The sequence below is a fragment of the Delphinapterus leucas genome, chromosome 20, assembly GCF_059928025.1.
Source record: "Delphinapterus leucas isolate spDelLeu-1000000601 "Yukka" chromosome 20, BTC_Dleu_Yukka2, whole genome shotgun sequence".
In the NCBI taxonomy this organism is placed as follows: Eukaryota; Metazoa; Chordata; class Mammalia; order Artiodactyla; family Monodontidae; genus Delphinapterus; species Delphinapterus leucas.
Window position 1 is genome coordinate 10,491,229 of NC_143148.1, and position 19,842 is coordinate 10,511,070.

The following is a 19,842-nucleotide window of genomic DNA, read 5'->3' on the forward strand; positions in this document are numbered from 1 at the left end:
TTTATTTATTTCCTCTCCAGCTAAGTCTTGGGTCCTATCTGTGTTTTTGAGTTCCCATTGTGGAGACTCAGAGAACTATTGACCCACAGACACATCAGCCACCATTTCCAAAATACCACCTCCAGGGAATTCCCTGGCAGTCCAGTGGTTAGGACTCCACACTTTCATTGCCGTGGGTTCGATCCCTGGTCGGGGAACTAAGATCTCGCAAGCCAAGTGGTAGGCCAAAAAAATCCAAAAAACAAAGCAAAGCAAAACAAACCCAGAATACCACCTCTAGAAACACAAACATCCCAACACACACTCAAACTGGTTTCTGGGTCATACTGACCAGCCCGCAATGTAAGAAGTCCATTGTTTCTGAGTGTTTGTCTAGCTGCCCTCACGTGACTGTTAGCTGTGCAATTCTGTGGGCGTGTCTCACTGGCTGGAGGCCAGGCCAATGTCCCTGGAACTCTCCCTGAAGGCCCTTCCCAGGCCTCTACTTTCTAGGAAGACCCCAGCGCAGGTCTCAACTTCCTAACTCCTCTGTCAGCACCTACCCTGTCACCCCAATCCAGATCCCACCTGGGGGCAAGCCACACCGTCCCCCTCCCATCATTGAGGCGGGTCTGAATTCTCCCCAGGTCGGCGGCGCAGCCTCCTCCAGTGCAGCCCCAGAACACAGAAGGGAGGAACACTTGGGGAGCAGACCCAGTTGTACACACCATCCCCAAGACCCGCTTACCTCGAACTAGGACCACCTGCTCGGCGTGGCCCGTGCCCACGGCGTTGGTGACGGTGCAGATGAAGGTGGTGTTGAAGAGCCGGTCCACCGAGTGGACGATCAGCTTGGGGCCCTGGGCTACTGCTGAGGCTGGGAAGACGCCTGAAGTCCTGGGGGGTTTGGGGGTCACATGAGAAGGACAGCATGGTCCACGGGGAGTACAGGTCAGACAGCCCTCAGGAGCCAAGCTCTACGGACCTGAAACTTACTCCTTAACACCCCAAACTGCGAGTCCCTCTTTCTGGAGGAATCACGGTATCGGGCCGCTGGAGCTCCTCTCCCACAGCACGGTAGTCCGGGCCCCCAGCCCCTCCTCCCTCAGCCCCAGGATCCAGACCCCGGCCCCTCCTCCCTCAGCCCCAGGATCCAGACCCCCGGCCCCTCCTCCCTCAGACCCAGGATCCAGACCCCCGGGCCCTCCCTCCTCAGACCCAGGATCCAGGCCCCCGGCCCCTCCTCCCTCAGACCCAGGATCCAGGCCCCCGGCCCCTCCCCCCTCAGACCCAGGATCCAGGCCCCCGGCCCCTCCCCACTCAGACCCAGGATCCAGACCCCCGGGCCCTCCCTCCTCAGCCCCAGGATCCAGGCCCCCGGCCCCTCCTCCCTCAGACCCAGGATCCAGACCCCCGGCCCCTCCTCCCTCAGCCCCAGGATTCCAGAAGCCCAGGCTCTCCTCCCTCAGACCCAGGATTGAGACCCCAGCCCCTCCTCCCTCAGCCTCAGGATCCAGGCCCCCGGCCCCTCCTCCTTCAGCCCCAGGATCCAGACCCCCGGCCCCTCCCCCCTCAGACCCAGGAGTCTGGGTCCAAACAGGACTCACGTGCTCCAGTCGTAGCCTGTGGGCTCTGGTTTGCTGCGGACGTCACAGTTCAGGGAGGCCTCACTACGGCCGACATACCAGTTGTCATCATAGCCCGATATGGAGACCTCAGGGGGGTCTGGAGGAAATGGGGGGACTGGCTCAGTGACAGGGAGAATCCCAAAGGGGGTGATAGGTGAGCAGATAGATAAGAATCCTAAAGAAATGGGCTGGCAGGACGTGGACCCATGGAAAATGCCTGGGGCAAATCAATCCGGGCTGCATAGACACTGTCCAGGGACACGGCTGAGGGTCATTTTGAGGAAGTGGGTCATTTTGAGGAAGTTACTGTTCGTTGCAGGCAGTGCCCGGGGCAGCCACTCTAGATAATGTGTGTCATTTCTGACATGCCCAGGGTAGGTAAGGGAGTTAGTTAACTGAAGGCATTGTCTGGGGAACTAGTATAGAAAATGCTGAGTTGGGCTATGGGGTATGATTGGACAGTGGCTGGAAAAGCTGCTAAAGTAACTGTTTCGCAGGGTCTGTGGGAAGAGTGCCGGGGGAGCCTCTCTGGCTGATATTAGGCAGTGTTGGTGTAACCAGTTTGGGGAAGAGCTAGCACAGAACATGTCAGAAGGGGTTGATATCGACAGCGGACAGCGGGGAATTCCTTGGCGGTCCAGTGGTTAGGACACGGCTCTTTCACTGCCGTGGTCCCGGGTTTAATCCACAGAGTGGCCAAAAAACAACAACAACAAAACGCATATTTTGTTGACAGGGTCCAGAGGGGCCAGTGCGATTACACTGGGGGGCAGAAGCAGGTGTAGAGGCCCCAGGAGAGTCAGTATAGACAGTGTCCAGGGAGCCAATTTAGACAGTATGAATGGGGGTGTGTATGTAGACAATATTGGGTTGGGCAGTGTAGACAGAGTAGTGGATATAGACAGTGAGGGAGCAGTGTCAACTGGGGTCCACGAGAGCCAGAAGATTGCTGGGTGCAGTCGTGTGCTGGTAAACTGGCTCTCTGAAAAGGGAGGGGAAAAAAAAAATAGAATAGCCCTGATTTGAGGTGTTTGCCAATTTCCTTGGTGTAACTACCCCACACAGCTGATTGAAGCTACCGGTAAGACTTCACTGGATGTGGAATTGGGAAGAAATGTGTAATACCGAGCCTTGCAAACCCATTCTGATTTACCATTGACTGTGGCAGCAAGGTGAGAGCCTCGTGAAGCCAGTATAGACAAGGAGGGGGCAGTGTGCACGTGTTGTCCCGGGGAGCCAGTGTAGACAATGGGCAGGAAGGCAGTGCAGAATTTGACCCAGAATGCCAATGTAGACAACACTCAGGGATAATGTATACGGTGCCCTAGAGAAGCCGGTGTAGACTGTATTGGGGGTGTGGTCATATCCTGATGCACTCACAGCGCACAGAGAGGGTCACAGGCAGCAGAACTGGCTCCTCAAAGCTCTCGTGCTCCACTTTGCAGGTGACCTTGACACCATCTGCTTGGCCCAAGGGTACCAAGGTGAAGCGGCTGGTGACGGTGACTGTACCAGGCAGGGGTCCTGACACCTGGCTCTCTCTGGCCTCCCCATCCAAGGGTGAGAGCCAGGAGACTCGGGCAGGTGGCCGGCCGCCCGTGGAGACACAGCGGGCCACGGGTACAGGATCCAGACTGAGTGTGACTTCTTGTGTTTCGGCATGGTTCTGGGGCTGGGCTGGGGAGAGGAACAGAGGGCAGCGTGGGTCACTCCACACCTAGAGTCATTCAACAAACACCTCAGCAGCAGTGGAGCTGAGCAGTTAAGCCCCAACTGCCTGGGTTCAATTCCCAGCTTTGCTGCTTTGCTGCTGCATGGCTTTGGGCAAGTCATTTCCCAACTCTGTACCTCAGCTTCCTCTTTTGTAAAGTGGGGATAATCATAGTACCCACCACATAGGATTGTTGTACAGATTAAATAAATTGATATGTAAAGCACTTTGGACGGTACTTGACACCCACTGTGCTATCTAAGTATTCGCCATTATATTTTCTGTTCTGTTCTGCTAGAAAAACAGACAATGTCCACAAGTCTGGAAGAGGCCGAGATTTTAAAAGGAAAGCCAAAGCAGAATAACGAGGTTCAAAGGTCCAGCTGAAAAGCCCTCCAACTTCTTTTCCTTTAATCACCATTAGATTGTGGTGCCAGAAGTGGGATAAAGGCAATGGAGCTTCCCAAAGCTGGAAATTTTTTGCCCTTTTCACTCATCCTCCTGGAAAACATGGAAAAATATTAGGCAGGGTAAACCTCCATGAGGAATAATAATGACAACCCACAGTTGCTAATGTGTGCCCATAACCAGACACCTGAGTTCTGACACCTGAGTTCTCCACCAGGTGGAGAGATCCAGGAAGCATCTCTAGCTGCCTCCTGGATCTCTCCACCTGGTTACGTCCTGAGCTTCTCAACGTGGTACTGCCTTCCTCTCCTTTCCTATCCTTCCTGCATTCTCTCCTGACCGCCAAAGTCTGACGGGCCTGCTCACATCCTCCCTGATCACCCTCCCATCAGTCCTATGACAGCTCCAGGCACACCCACCCCATCCCTGCTCCCACCCACTGCAGGGTCTTAGCGACTTGCACTGCCTGGAGTGCTCTGGCCTCCCTTCTCCTTGTCTCGTTCTTCCTCCTCCTCCAGATCCCAGCCTCGCTTCCTCAAGGAAACTTCCCTGACATCTGAGTCCCCAAGAAAGCGGAGGCTTCGCTGTTCTGTACTTTTGTAGGCACCTGGTGCGTGGTAGGCGCTCTCTATGTATCTCTTGAATAGAACAAATGATTGCAGAAGAGAGACCTTTGTGAGGGATGAGCAGGGAGAACAGCTGTGCTTTTTGTGAAACAACTGTGGTTTTGGGGCTACTTGGGAAGGGAAGTGTGTACTGAGGGACAGTACAGGGTACACTTCCCCAACTCCCTGGGGCTGAGAGGGGGGGACTTAAGTGTCCAGAGTGACGTGGCTTCTGTGGAGTTGCCGGGGGACGATGGGATCCCAGGGGATTGCCTAGATTTAGCAAGAAATAGCATCTTCAAAAAGACGCCTTCCTTAGGTCTTCCCCATTTCGCTAAGTGGCTGTGCGGGTCACCTTCCTGCTGGACCAGAGGGCTGGGAGTTCTTGATTCTCCTCCTCCCTTAATTCACGGACAAGCACCTTCTATCTCTTCAAAGTGTGATTATTTCCACTTCTCTTTTTATTCCCCTCCCCTCCCCTCCTGCTTCTCCCCCCTTCCAAGCCAATGCCTCCTCTCACCTGGTCTCCTTGCTTCCCTCTACCTTTGTCTACCCTTCTGATGGGCCCACACACAGCAGCCAGTCATTTTTTCAAGCAATTTCAAGAGCCTGGTCAGGGTGCTCTTATGATTTGAAACCCTCTGATGGCTCCAAATAATATTTCAGATAAAGGGGATTCCCTGGTGGTCCAGTGGTTAGGACTCCAAGCTTTCACTGCCGAAGGTAGGGGTTCAATCCCTGGTCGGGGAACTAAGATCCTGGAAGCTGAGCGGCGTAGCAAAAAAAAAAAAAAAAAAATTCAGATGAAGTCGAGCCACCTGGGAGGCCCATGCAATCATCACGACCCTGTCGGTTTTCTTGCCTTGCTGAGGGTCACTCAAGCCCTTGCCACCAACCCCACCAGCCTCCTTTCTAGAACATGCCAAGCTGGCTCTCATGTCCCAGCATATGCATAGGCTGTTCCCTCTGCTTGTGCATTCATTCCTCTGCCCGTGGACGCGTCCCTGAGGGTGGCTTCAGCTTACACTTTGGGACTCGACGAAGACGCTTTTGCTGACCATTCTATCTAAATGAGTCCACTGGGGCCTCACTCTGAGTATTGCAACATCCCGGTGTTTCCTCTGTTTGCCAAATGGATTGTTCTCTGGCGTTACCTCTAAAATATTTCCATAATCCAATCTCTTCTCATCACCCCCACTGCCTCCATCTTGGTCTAGATGCCATCACCTCCCACCTGGACATATGCCGTCACCTCCTTAGTGGTCTCCCAGCCTCCACCCTCACCAACCACATAGCCAGAAGGAGCCTGTGAAAACCCAAGCCAGATCACATCCCTCTTCTGTTCAGAATTTCCTGTAGCTCTTGTTCTCTCAAGGCAAAAGCCAAAATCTTCCCGTGGTCCGTGAGGCTGTGATCTGTGCTCCCCCATCACTTCCTTGACCTTGCCTCCTTCTACTTTCCTCCATTCATGCATCTCCAGCCACACTGACTTCCTTGCTCTTCCTCAGACATTCCAGGTGTGCCCTGCCTCAGGGCCTTTGCACTTGCTACTCCCACTGCCTGAAACTCTCTTCCCTAGACCTGCAGGGCTCCCTCACCTCCTAGTTTGGGTTAGCACCAGACCACCCTCGCTTACAATTGTAACCTGCTCCCCTCCAACTTCTGAAGCACCTATAACCACCTGACTCACTCTTATTTTTCTTATGTATGTTATCTACTCCTTTGTTTGGAGTATAAGCTCCAGGAGGGCAGGGAGTGCTGTCTTCCTCACTGCTTTATCCCTAGAGCCTAGCATAGTGCCTGGCACAGAGTAGGTACTCAATTTGCTGAACACTTGTTGCCGGCTGTCTCTCCAACTTGCAGAACAGCGTGTGGCAAACAGTAGGTGCTTAATGAATAGTTGCCCATTGGCTGAAGATCACGGACAAGGTCGATATCACAGCTAAAGAGGAGAAACAGACCGCTGAGGGGCTCTCGTGCATTGCATCCCCGACCCTCCCACTTCGTTGCAGCCCTGCCCCCCACCCTGCTCACCTATGACTCTGAGCCAGGTCACTCCCCGACTGGTGCCCCGGGGGAAGGTGGCAAACTCGCAGGTGTAGTTGCCCTCGTCCTCCACCGTCAGCCCCCGGAGGGCCAGTGTGGCGTCCCGCACCTCCAGCTCTGTGCCTTGCCCGGCCCCGGTGCTCTGCCCGGCATTGACGAAGGACAGCCGGTCCTTGCCAGGCTTCGGGCTGGGGAAGCTGGGACCATACTGGGGGTGGAAGATGGCCACGTTCTGGTTACCCTCAGGAGCGTCCAAGCGCAGCCACGTGACCTGTGACACTCGGATTTCAGGCGCTGGGGGCAGCAGGTGGCACGGCAACTCTACGGTGTCCCCCAGGTGGCCCCGCACCTCGGCTGCGGCCCGAACTCGCACATCCTGGGCTCCTGCGGAGAGAGGAGAGAGAGAGGTCGGGTCAGTGAAGGACCCAGACACCTCCGGGCCAGGCCGGGCCATCACTGAGGGGCCGCCCTCTGAAATGCAGACCCGCAATGCAATGCAGGAATCTTTATGAAATCCCAATTCCCAAAAGGCCAGCCAGAAAGACAGTTTGAGGAAAACTAGGGACATTTGTGTCCAGGCTAGATGACATATGATTATGGAATTACCATTCATGATCTTAGGTGTGATGATTAAATTGTGATTATGTAGTATTCCTTTAAAATTAAAAAAAATTTTTTTAATTTAATTTAATTTTATGCCGCGCCGCATAGCTTGCAGTATCTTATTTCCCCCACCAGGGATTGAACCCAGGCCATGGCAGTGAAAGCCTGGAGTCCTAACCACTGGACCGCCGGGGAATTCCCTATTTTATTTTTATTTTATTGAAGTATAGTTGATTTACAATGTGTTAGTTTCAGGTGTACAGCACAGTGATTCAGTTTATGTATATATATCTCAATACATATATGTGTATTGTATATTCTTTTTCAGATTCTTTTCCTTTATAGGTTTTACAAAATATTGAGTATAGTTCCCTGTGCTATACAATAGGTCCTTGCTGGTTATCTATTTTATGTAGTATTCCTTTTTCTTAGAAGATAAATGGCGGGTGGGACTTCCCTGGCGGTCCAGTGGTTAGGACTCTGTGATCTCACTGCCGAGGGCCTGGGTTCAGTCCCTAGTCGGGGAACTAAGATCCCTCAAGCTGCGCGGAGAAGAAGAAGGAGAAGGAGAAGGAGAAGGAGATGATAAGGGGTGGAAATGTCATATCTGTAAGGTACTCTCAAATGGTTCATCAAAAACAACAACAAAAACGATAAAGTGACAGAGTCAAACGTGGCAAAATGTGACCCTTTGTCAAATCTAGGGGCAGAGGATGAGGGAGGCTGCTGGGTCATTCTTCCAACTTACACATGTGTGTTTCAAACTTTTCATTATCAAATGTTTGGAGGGAAAAAAGAATCCTCCCAAAATAACAAAAACCTGAATCTATCCCAAAAGAAATTAAAAAAAAATTCAAAGTGTGAGGATAGATTTCATTTTTTTTCCTACATAGGAATAATACTTTCTCTCACCTTTCTATAAAACCTACAGCCCTCTGTGCCTTTTTTTTTTTTTTTAATTTTTATTTATTTTTTGGCTGCATTGGGTCTTCACTGCTGCATGCGGGCTTCTCATTGCTGTGGCTTCTCTTGCTGCAGAGCACGGGCTCTAGGTGCGCGGGCTTCAGTAGTTGCAGCACGCGGGCTCAGTAGTTGCTGTGCCTATTTTTTTGAAAACAGCCTTGCTGAGATATAATTCCCACTCACCCATTAAAAATGTACAATTCAGGGACTTCCCTGGTGGTCCAGTGGGTAAGACTCTGTGCTCCTAATGAGGGGGCCTGGGTTTGATCCCTGGTCAGGGAACTAGATCCCGCACGCATGCCGCAACTAAGAAGTCCACGTGCCGCAGCTAAGACCTGGCGCAACCAAAATAAGTAAGTAAGTATGTAAATAAATGTCTATATCTTATGTATCTATTTTTTAAAGTTAGACTAATAAATAAATAAAGTACGATTCAATGGCTTTTCATATATTCACAAGAGTTGTGCAACCATCGCCATAATCAAGTTTAGGACATTTTTATAATCCCCCAAAGAAATCCCTGTACCCATTAAACAGTCCCTCCCATTTCCCCTCCTCCCACCCCCTAGCAATCACTAGTCTATTTTCTGTCTCTGTAGATTCTCTTCTTCTGGACATTTTGCATAAATCAAATCATACAACATGTGGCCTTTTGTGTCTGGTTTCTTTCACTTGGCATAATGTCTTCAAGGTGTACCCACGCTGTAACATGGGTCAGTGCCTTGTTCCTTTTTATGGCTCAGTAATATTCCATTGTATGGATTGACCACATTGTGTTTATCCGTTCATCAGTTAATGGACATTTGAGTTGTTTTCACCTTTTGGCAATTATGAATAAAGCTGCTGTGAGCGTTTGCGTACCAGTTTTTGTCTGAATGTATGGCTTTTACTTCTCAGCTTATCTTTTGTTTTCTGATTGTTAATAAAAACTGGAATAAAGGGGACTTCCCTGGTGGTCCAGTGGTTAAGACTCTGCGCCTCCACTGCAGTGGATACGGGTTCGATTCCTGGTCAGGGAACTAAGATCCCGCATGCCGCGCGGCGTGACCAAAAAAAAAAAAAAAAAAAAAAATCGGGGGCTTCCTTGGTGGTGCAGTGGTTGGGAATCCGCCTGCCAACGCAGGGGACATGGGTTCGAGCCCTGGTCCGGGAAGATCCCACATGCCACGGAGCAACTAAGCCTGTGTGCCACAACTGCTCAACCTGTGCTCTGGAGCCCGTGAGCCACAACTACTGAAGCCCGTGCACCTGGAGCCCGTGCTCCGCCATAAGAGAAGCCAAAGCAATGAGAAGCCCATGCACAGCAACTAGAAAAAGCCCGCACACAGCAACGATGACCCAGCGCAGCCAAAAATAAATAAAATAAATAATAAAAAAAATAAAAACCAGAATAAAGATGAATGTTTCTCTGCTGTGTAAGGCAGTACAGCATGGTGACTGAGGGCAGAGTGCCTGGGTTTGAATCCTGGCTCGGCAACTTACTGACTGTGTGACATTGGGCAAGTCATTTAACCTCTCTGTGCCTCAGTTTCCTCGACTGTAAAAGGAGGGTAATAATGGTGCCCATCTCCTAGGGATTGCCGTTTAAGGATTAAAGGATGTTTGTAGAGTGCTTGGCACATAGGGTCGCCGGAAACACAAGATCAGTGCTTGGTAAATAAACATAGCCAGGTAAGTGTAATTACAAGTAGCCCTCGACACCCAGCCTCAAGGCAAGGCCCATGCCCAGCTGTCTCCAGATGTGAGGGGAGGAGCGTGTGCCGCCGCTGGCCTCACACAGGAATCCAGGGAAAATTAACAGGGGACCCTAGTGAGAGAGTCCCCAGCAGAAGGCCGCCCCTTGGGCAGGACCCGTCCCAGGCACTTCTCAAAACAAGTCATCAGTGAAGGCCATTGTGTGACACAGACATCATCTCGTGGAAGCCCTACGTATATCTTGCAACTCAAACCCAAGGGTGCCACCTTGGAAGATGGGCTCCTCCTCTGCGGCGGGACCAAACTGCAGAGTGTCATGTGTGGGCCCCCGGAGCAGCTGGCTGGGGGCTTCCTGCTGGCTCTGTCCCTTTCCAGGTGGGGACCTTGTTTCGAGCCTAATTTCCTCCATCTGTGAAATGGGGATGTTTAAGCAGCCCTGCAGGGTCCCTTGTGACAATTCCGTTACAATGATTTTCTCCTGTAAGATCCTCACAGGGCTGGCAGGGCAGGGGAGTCAAGCAGAGGCGGCCAGCCATCCGCTGCAGGCCAAATCCGGCTCTCCCACATAGTCACTTTTGGCCCACATAACATTGTTCCAGAAGTGAATTAGTACCACAGAAGGGTCTGGAGATTAAAGGTCGAATCCAGACAAAAATCAGGATATGAGGCTCTGGTGACAACAGTTAGGCGGAGCTGAGGAAGGGCCACCCCCTTCCCTCAAGGTGCCAGGAACCCACATGGCCCCCAAAGGCACTGAGTATGGGACAAGGGTTCCCAAAGGCTATGCCCCTTTCTAGCTGGGTGAGGAGGGAAGGGCACTCGGTCAGGGAAAAACCCAGGCCAGTGTGAGCTGCAGAAGCAAAGTAGGGCAGGGCCAAGGGCTTAAGTTTTCTTCTTGAGGTAAGTGGGAGCCATTAAGCGTTCTTCACTTGGAGAAGGACTTGGCTAAAGTGAAGATTTATTTTATTTATTTATTTATTTATTTTTTAAACTTATTTTATATTTATTTTTGGCTGCACTGGGTCTTTGTTGCTGCGCACGGGCTTTCTCTAGTTGTGGCGAGAGGAGGCTACTCTTTGTTGCGGTGCATGGGCTTCTCATTGCGGTGGCTTCTCTTGTTGCGGAGCACTGGCTCTAGGCGCGCGGGCTTCAGTAGTTGCAGCACATGGGCTCAGTAGTTGTGGCGCACGGGCTTAGTTGCTCCGCGGCATGTGGGATCTTCCCGGACCAGGGCTCGAACCTGTGTCCCCTGCATTGGCAGGCGGATTCTTAACCACTGCACCACCAGGGAAGTCCCTAAAGTGAAGATTTAGAACTTCGAGGGCATGAATGGTAGGAACCTTCCCACCAGTTATTCTTTCCCAGACTATGCCAACCAGTGGGCAAAAAACAGTGACTCAACCCGCAGGCCCTGGGTGCTAGAGGGTCAGCCCCTGAGGACAGGGATTTGCCTGTCTTGTTTCCTACTGTATCCCCAGAGCCTGCACCAGGGCCTGGTTATAGTAGGTGCTCAATCAATACTGTTAAGAAAAAAAAACCTGTTGAATAAACATCAAACTCTGTTCTGGGGGCAGGTACCACAGATGTGTCAGGACAAATCACTTGCTTGTCCTCTAGGAGCTTACATTCAGAAGGGGAGACAGACATGGTACAGACAGTGATCACCAAGCACTTCGCTGGAAAAACTGAAGGGGTGGGGCTAGGGGTGAGGGGGAGAACCTAGAGCAGGGGCCTGACCCAGCCGAGGGGAGGGGCAGGAGAGCTTCCTGGAGGAGGAGACCCTTGCCAAGGGAAGCCAAGCTATAGCCCACAGAGCCCCACACCCCTCTTTGGGTCGCTGGGTCCCTTCTGGGACTCAGATTTCCTGTCCTAAGGAAGTCACTGTGGCTGCAAGATACCTCTCTTCTTCTGGGGAGTTCTCTGGCGGTCCAGTGGTTAGGACTCGGCACTTTCACTGCTGTGACCTGGGTTCAATCCGCTCTTCTGAGGGAGGCTGCCCTCCTGCATCTAGAGTGGCCCTGGCTGCTTCAGAAGATTAAAAAAAAAAACACCCACTTTTAGGAATTCCCTGGCAGTCCAGTGGCTAGGACTCTGTGCTTTCACTGCGGAGGGCGCAGGTTCAGTCCCTGGTTGGCAAGCCAAGTGGCGCAGCCAAAAATAAATAAATAAGTAAAAATTAAATTAAAAAAACCCACGTTTAGCTTCTTGTGGGGCAAGGTTCTCAGCAAGTTCTTTCATCACCAGTATTCTGTCCCCGATGGCCACACAGCCCTCCTCTCTCCAACTAGCTGGCCCTCGTTCCCTCACCCTGCACCTCACTTTCTCTGCATCTCACACAGCAGATTTTCATGACCTTCTTGGCTCTCTGAGAGCAGGAATTCTTTGCTTGGCTTTGCTCACCCTCAGTATCTACAACAGAGACCTGCTTCTAGTAGATGCTCAATATTTGCAGAATGAATGAGGTTCTAAAATCCCATGATTTGGACTTCCCTGGTGGTCCAGTGGGTAAGACTCAGCGCCAGTGCAGGGGGCTGGGGTTCGATCCCTGGTTGGGGAACTAGATCCTGCATGCATGCCCCAAAACTAAGATCCCACATGCTGCAACAAAGACCCGGTGCAGCCAAAAAAAAAAAAAAAAAAAAAAAATCCCATGGCTCTACAATCCCTATTCTAAGTGTCTCATTCTGAATGAATGAATAGGATGGTTCAGCCCCTGTGGGGTTAATGGTCCATTTATTAGGTATTTCCACCTCAGTAAAAGGTTCAGGATGGAAGCTTTGGAGTCATCCCTGACTCCTCTCTTTCTCTCACCATCGCCCCCCACTCCGCGCCACCCATGCAAATCCATCAGGAAATCCTGTCGGCTCCATCTTCAAAATATATCTGCAAAGCGGACCAGGTCTGATCCCTGCATTGCCTATATCCTGGTCTAAGCCAGTGGCATCTCTCCCCTGGGTCATCCCCCCAGGGAGGGTTGCCGTTGCCCCTGAAGTCTGTTCCCACACACAGCCAGAGAAGCTACAGCAGGTCAGGTCCCTGCTGTGGCTCTCTCCTCACTCAGAGAAAAGCTCAAGTCTTTACAGCGGCCCACAAGGCCCTGCGTGACCTGTGCTCATCCTCTTTCTGACCTCATCTCTCACCCTCTCCCCTTGGTTCACCCTGCTCCAGCCACACCATCCTCCTCGCTGTTCCTCAGACACGCCAGGCAAGTCCCACCTCCGGGCCTCTGCACTTGCTGTTCTCTCATCCTGGAACGCTTCCCTTTCCCTCCCTCCCTTCGGATCTTTGCTCTGGGGCGTTCCCTGACCACCTTAATGATGAGAACAGGAACTCCATTGACCCTGCTGCGATTTCCTCATAGCAGCTGTTGTCTCTTCCCCACTAGAACATCAGTGCCGGGGGCAGGGATCTTCGTCTGTCTTGGTCACTGCTGTATCCCCAGAGCCTAGAACAGTGCCTGGCACACTGTAAGAGCTCGATAAAGGTGAAGACGGGGAATCAGCAGTGCACTAGATCATACAGGCTGAGGCTGAGTTAGAGTTTGGGCTTTTTCTTGGGGGTACTGGGGAGCCACAGAGAGTTATAGGCAGGTGGAGGGACAGGGTTTGGTTTGTGCTTTAGAAAAATCCCTCAGAATGGAGTGGGTCGGGCTTCAGGGGTCAGGGTTGTGGGGATGGAGGATGAACCAGATTGGAAACACATTCAGAAGTTGGAATGGTTGGGACACAGAAGCTGACTGGCTGTGGGGGTGAGGGGGACGGGGTTAGTGTGGGCTGATGCCCAGATGTTTTGCGTTTCAGGCAGAAGCAGGAGAAATGATGCCAGGAGGAAAGCTGGCCTGGAGTTCGGACCCTAGTGTCCGGCACGCTGCTGGGCAGGTGATTGTGCCCTGACCTTGGCCAGGACGTGACCAGCACCACAGCAGGGGAGAGTGCGGCCATGGGAACATCGCCCTCCCTCAGCTTCCCTTGGCCAGCCAGGCTGGTGACAGCTTCATGAGGTGTCAGCTGGGTCCCCAGACACGCTCCCTCTGCCTGGGCCGTGGGATGCAGGCTTCCTATGGTGGCAGAGTCGGGGCTGCCCAGGGCGTTGTGTGAGCCCAGGGGAAACATCTGGGGGCGTGCAGAGACTTATAGCCTGAGACCCTGAGATCTGGGGAAGGGAAATCAAGGCAGAGAGGAAGGGGCTGGGGGCCCAGACTCCTGGGTCCCTTCCTGGCTGGCTCCTCCAGGCTTGTCTCACGCCCTCCAGACCAATAACACATCATGACCTGCCCTCTCACCATGGGGTGCAGCAGACTCCGGCAGGTCCTTGAAGGCCGGCGTGCTTGGAGCGCTGGCCTCAGCTGCTGCCTCAGCTACCTTGCCAATTAATTGACTGCATTAATCACAGTGCTCACCCTCACAGCAGACATCCAGGAGCCGGTCTGAGGGCGTGCGCAGCGGTAGCCAGGATATGGGGCTGTCTGTCTGGGCCTGCATTTCAGCACCTCCCTCCCCCAGCCCACCTCTCTGATCGTGGTCATCACCCACCTCGGGGGACCCCTTCCCTCCCTCGTCTGAGATTTCCCTGCCTTTCTGCAGGGGCTTGACCCCCCTGAAGGTTTCCCCTGTGGGGTCTGATACTTCTGGGGGTGAATCTCTTCCTGGTCAAGCCCCTCAGACAGAACCCCACTCCCACCGATCTGCCCAGCGTAGAGTTTACACCAAAACATTTCTGTCTCTGAGACTCTGGCCTCCTCCTCCTGCAGGTCCTGTCTCTTTGATCTCTTGTGTCTCTGTCTCTGATTCTTAGGGTTCCGAGTCTGCCCCTCGCTGTGTCTCCCAGGAGTCCCTGGTCTCTGCTCTCTGTGTCTGTCTGTCTGTCTTTCTCTCTAACTGCTTTATCGGGATACAATTCCCATACCATACGATTCCCCCTTTTAAAGTGACCAGATTGGGACTCCCCTGGTGGCGCAGTGGTTAAGAATCTGCCTGCCAATGCTGAGGACACGGGTTCGAGCCCTGGTCCGGGAAGATCTCACATGCCGCGGAGCAACTAAGCCCAGGCACCACAACTACTGAGCCTGCGCTCTAGAGCCCACAAGCCACAACCACTGAGCCCGAGTGCCACAGCTACTGAAGCCCGTATACCTAGAGCCTGTGCTCCGCAACAAGAGAAGCCACCGCAATGAGAAGCCCGTGCACCTCAACAAAGAGTAGCCCCTGCTCACCACAACTAGAGAAAGCCCGCATGCATCAACGAAGACCCAGTGCAGCCAAAAATGAATAAATAAATAAATAAAAATAAAGTGTCCAGCTCAATGGCTTTTAGTAAATTCATAGATTTGTGCCTCCATTACCACAATCAATTTCAGATCACTTTCACCAGGCCAAAAAAATCCTAGCTGTTCTCATATTCTTTTTCTTCTGTATCTCCAACATCTGAGGTCTGGGTCTTTCTGGTCTGGGTCTCCTAGTCTCTGGAATCTGGCTCCCTGCACCGATTCCTGGGGTCCCTAATCTCTTCAGGTTTCTGGTCTCCATGTCTCAGGGCCGCCGTTTCTCGGTGTCTCTGACCCTCAGCTCTCTCTGCCTCCTGGGTCTCCCCATCTCTGCATGTCTCTCCACACCTGTGACACACTTTCTCTTTGCTGGGCCATCTTACTGGGTCCCCTCTTCTCCTCCCCCTCCTGCTCCATTTCTCAGCATCACCGGGACATTAAAAATGTAACAGCATCCCTGGCGGAGGCGGGGGAGCTGGCCAGAGTGCCCAACTCCCTGTCCCTCCCGTGCCCACCACTCCCCGTGGCCCCCACACACTCTGGCCTTGAGGGTCGCCTGTGCCCCGACCTCCTTGGGTTATGGCATCGCCGTCACTGACTGGCTGGGGTCTTTTGGGCCCCCTGCCTGTCACCAAACGTCTGTCTCTCTCTTTATGCTGTTCCTGCCTTTATCCAGATGTCCTTCCAGCTCCCTTACCCCCCGCTCCCACTCCCACACTGCTCCATCCCTGTGGCTGCATTTCATTCCCCCATCTCTCGGTTCCATTCCTGTATGTGTCTCTGACCCCATCCCTAAATTTGTTTCTGATGCCCTCCCTCTATTGGCTTCTGTCCCCATCCCTGTATCTCCAGCATCTCCCTGTATCCCTCTCTCCCCTCTCCTCCCCCTAGGATGTGAGCAGACCCACCCTTACTTCTCCCCTGTCCAGTCCCCCTTCCTTAACAAGAAGAGACAGCAGGCGGGCAGTCCCCTGTCCTCCCATCCCCCTCCGCTACCGTGGGGCTGCCTGGCTGACATGGATGAGCAGTGAAAGCTGGGAGGACTGGGGAGGGCAGCCACAGCAGGAAGCCCAGGTGGTGCACCCTCATTCCGTGGAGGCCAAGGAGGGGGAAAGCAGAGGAGCCAGGGACAGGGAAACAGAGATGGATGGAAAGGAGAGAGAGAGGGCAAGAAAGGAGGAGAGAAAGAGCTTGGAGAGAGATTAGAGAGCCAGAGGAGCAGAGGGAGAGGGTGAGAAATGGAGAGAGGAAGCGGGGAGAGAAAGTGAGGGAAGGAGGGGAGGGAGAGCAGAGAGAAAAGGCTCAAGGATGGAGGGTCAGGAAAGGGGAAGACCTCCTCCTCAGGTGCTAAGAGCTTCCCCGCCCCGCCCCCCCCCCCCCCGGGGACCAGTGGGACCTCTAGATCCCTCCAATGGCCCCGCAGGGAAGGAATTATCTCAGTTTTCCAAAGGAGGAAATGGAGGCTCAGAAGCACTTTCTGAAGCCCACCAGGCGGGGCAGAGGCAAGAAAGGCTCTGAAGTCTGCAGACTGGCTGTGGACCCTGGGAAAGTGGCTTGCCCTTTCTAAGCCTCTGTTTCCTCATCTGCAAAATGGGAACAGGAACTGGACCTGTCTCCCAGGGTGATCAAGAGCCTTCCATGAGATCACGCACCAAGTCAATGTCTGGCCCAAGGACGGGTGGATTCTGAGCATTCTCACAGAGGTGGCAGGTTCTGACTTTATCTCCCTATCTCTGACACAGAGGGAGAGGCAGGCGATGGAAGAGTCAGTACACAGTTCTGGGTCAAAGCTGGGAGACAATTCAGACACATGCTGGGGAAAAAAAGACCAGGGGTCCCGCAAGCTCCCTCCGTAGTTTCTGACAAACCTTTGGGAAACTCCAGTATCCTGAGTTTCTAGCGGGGAATAAACAGCCGGGTCACCTGAAAAGGGGCGGGGCCAGAGCCTCCTTCACCTGCTTCCTCCCATCCCCTCCCTCTCCCGGGGCTGCACCCCTCCCCTAGGGGAGGTGGGGGAAACGGGAGGCGGGGGGTGGGCCGAGCAGAGGGAGAGACAGCGGATTAGGGCGGCATCTCTTCGCGTCCACCTCCCGCTGCGGCTCCTAGGACAAAGGCGCGACTAGAGGAAAGATAAGGTCCCGAAACCGGGAGTCCGGGACCGGGAGCCAGGAGAGCGCCCGCCCCCGCCTTGCCCTGGCTCGGCGAAAGTGAAACCCGGAAAACTTCCCCAGGGATGCCCCGCCGACGGCTCTCAAGGAAAGGGAAGTGTCCCAGCCGGCGGGACTCGGCCTCCTTAATCTACCTGGGACACAGCCGACCGAGCCTCCAGCTTCCAGACAGGGCCTCCGGCCCTTAATTATATCTATAACCCAAGAGTCAGGGTTTCTGCCCACATTTATGTCTGAATCTCAGGAGACATTCCAATGCCCACAATTAAATCTGGAGCCCAGGAGACAGAGCCCCGTGCTCACAATCTGGAACCCACAAGTTTGAGCCCTTCCTGCCCCCAATTCTACCAGGGCCCCAGTAGACAGAGCCCCTAACCTTCATTCTTCCTGAGACCCAAGAGATAGAGCCCTCGGCCCCTAATTTTTCTGGGGCCCGGGAGTCAGAGCCTTTAGCACTCTCGGGCTCGGGGTTGGAGCTCGCAGGCCCTTCCCCAGGTCGCCCGAATTATCACTCTTGGCCCTCTAAGGGACCCAAAGTCCGAGCTCCCCGCCCCTCTCGAGGACCTCGGCATCTGGCTCCCTGCCCTCAATTCTCCCCGGGCCTCAGACTCCCAACTCTGGGTGAAGGAAAGGGGGGTGGTCTCGCCTCATCATCGCCACCCTCCTGCTGGGGGTAGGGAAGGGGATGGGTTCGCGCGCGGCGGGGAGGCGCCTGCGGTCTCTCACCGGTTTCCCGGAGCAGTAGCAGCAGCAATGGCAGTAGAGGCAGCTTCAGCGGCGACAGTTTCGACGGCGGGAGGGCTGCGTCCCGGGCCATGGGGGGCCCGGGGAGGGACTGGGCCCGGGCGGGGGCCTGCGGGCCACTCTGCGTGCGCCGATCGGTTGGGCAGACGCGCAGGTGCCCGAGTGGCTTCGGCTCCCGGCTGGCTCCCGCCGCGCTCTGCTCTCCCGTCTCTGCTCTCGCGGTCCGGTTCTCCCGGCTCAGCGCCCCCGGCCCCCGGCTTCTTTCTGGCTTCGGACTCGCTGACGTCACAGGACCCACCCCCTTCTTCCCCCGGGCACCGAGCCGCTCTTAGGCTCGGGCCACGCCCCCTCATGCTGGTCTGACCCCGCCCCCTCCTGGGATTCCACTCCCGCCCCGCCCCCCAGCATTCCTCTCCCTCCCTGTCGTAGGATTCTACCTACACCCGCTGCTCCTCAGGATTCTCTGTCCGCCCCTCCCAGGTTTCTTTGGTCACCGCCCCCCGTCCCAGAATTCTATCTTTGCCTTCTCTTAGCGTTCAAATCCCGCCCCTTAGTGTTCTAGCCACGCCCCTTTACACCAGAGGTTGTCCTCGCGCCCCGCCCCCTGTCTAACGGGGTACGCTTAGGGTCTTCCGAACGTCCCGCCTCCTTGAAGCCCCGCCCTCCAACACGGCCTCTCCCATTCGTTCTCCAGGTAGTCTGCCCCACCCCTTCCCAGGAGCTAAGTAGACCCTGGCCTCGGTCCCGCCCAAAGTCCTAACCCCGCCCCCTTCAGTATTAGTCCTGGCCGTCTCGTCACACCCGCGTGAGGCACGTGGGTTCTCATAGGTTCGCCCCTCTGGAGCCCCGCCCCCACGCTGAGACCCCACCCCCATCCCCGCCTCGAGACTTCCCCAGTTCTCGCCCCGGGGCCACTGTCTCTCCGGTCTGTACGCCTCTCAGCCTATCTTCATCTTTTTCAATCTCTGCCTGCGACTCTGGGAGTCGTTTCTTTTTAGATTTCTCTCTGTCTCTTTTAGTGTCTCTGTTTTTGTGTCTATCTTTGCCTCTCTTTTTCCGTCCCTGTGTTTATCTCTGGGTCTTTCAGTCTTCACGTTTCCGTGTCTCTTAGTGTTTCTGGTCTCTTTCTTCCTGGTGTCTTTTTCTATCACTGTTTCTGTGTCACTTGGTTCCTTGTCTCTTTCCATCCCTTTGACTTTGTTCTCGGTCTGTGTTTCTGTCTCTCTCGCTCCCTGCATCTGTGTCTCTCTCTGCGTCTGTGTCTCTCTGTATGTTTCTATCTCTGTCTTTCTCTGTCCCTCTGTCTCTCTGTGGGTTTCTGTGTCTCTTTCGGTATCTCTTGTTTCTCTCTGCGTCTCTCTTGACCTCTCTCTCGCTCCCTGCATTCCCCAGTCCTCTCCTGCATCTGGTCCGCACCGTCTCCTTACCGCAGCCTTCCGCCAGGGGGCAGCACAGACCACCCCTGGCGCTCCGCTGGCCCTGCGGGGCTGGGCTAGGATCGGGCCTCCAGACTCCGCTGGTCCCTCCCCGTGTCCTTGTCCCACTTCTATCTTCCCAGCCTCCTCGCGTCTTTGTGTCTCTGGCTCTGACTCGGCCCCTTTGTCTCTCCCCGGCGGCTCCCGCTCCTCCCCACCCCCACCTACCTCTTCACATTCCTTGGACTGCCCGGGGGAGCTGGTGAGGCCGCCCAGCGTGTAGGGACGAGGGCGGGAAACAGGAGGCCGAGGGAGGGGATGCCACCGAGGGCCTGAAATCCCTCCGTTCCAGTTCCTCTGAAAAGGAGCTGATCAGCTGGGGGCAGATGCTTGGGAGCTTCTTGCCCTACCAAGAGGACCCCCATAGACTTGTCCTCCCTTCCCACCTGCCACGCACCTGAGTTTTTCTCTTCAGAAGGGCAAGATCTTACATGGTGGAGACTCTTACTGACTGGCATTCACGTCTTGGTAAAAATGCTATTAATAAATGTATTTAGCACTTACTATGTGCCAGGCACTGATCCAAGTGCGCTACAAGTATTATCTCAAATAAC

At 54.1% G+C, this 19,842-nt stretch overlaps 1 protein-coding gene across 1 annotated transcript in view; it reads right to left on the reverse strand.

Annotated features, from left to right (window-relative positions):
• NECTIN2 (nectin cell adhesion molecule 2) overlaps positions 1-18,107 on the reverse strand; it is a 29,265-nt gene extending 11,158 nt beyond the window's left edge. The window contains exons 1-5 of the mRNA XM_022585413.3: positions 17,796-18,107; positions 6,366-6,761; positions 2,988-3,284; positions 1,587-1,704; positions 728-876 (exon numbers count right to left, since the gene is read on the reverse strand). Coding sequence (XP_022441121.1) covers positions 728-876; positions 1,587-1,704; positions 2,988-3,284; positions 6,366-6,761; positions 17,796-17,886 — 1,051 coding nt within the window. The 5' untranslated portion in view covers positions 17,887-18,107. The remainder of the gene's footprint in view (positions 1-727; positions 877-1,586; positions 1,705-2,987; positions 3,285-6,365; positions 6,762-17,795) is intronic.
• Between the last annotated feature and the right edge of the window lie 1,735 nt (positions 18,108-19,842).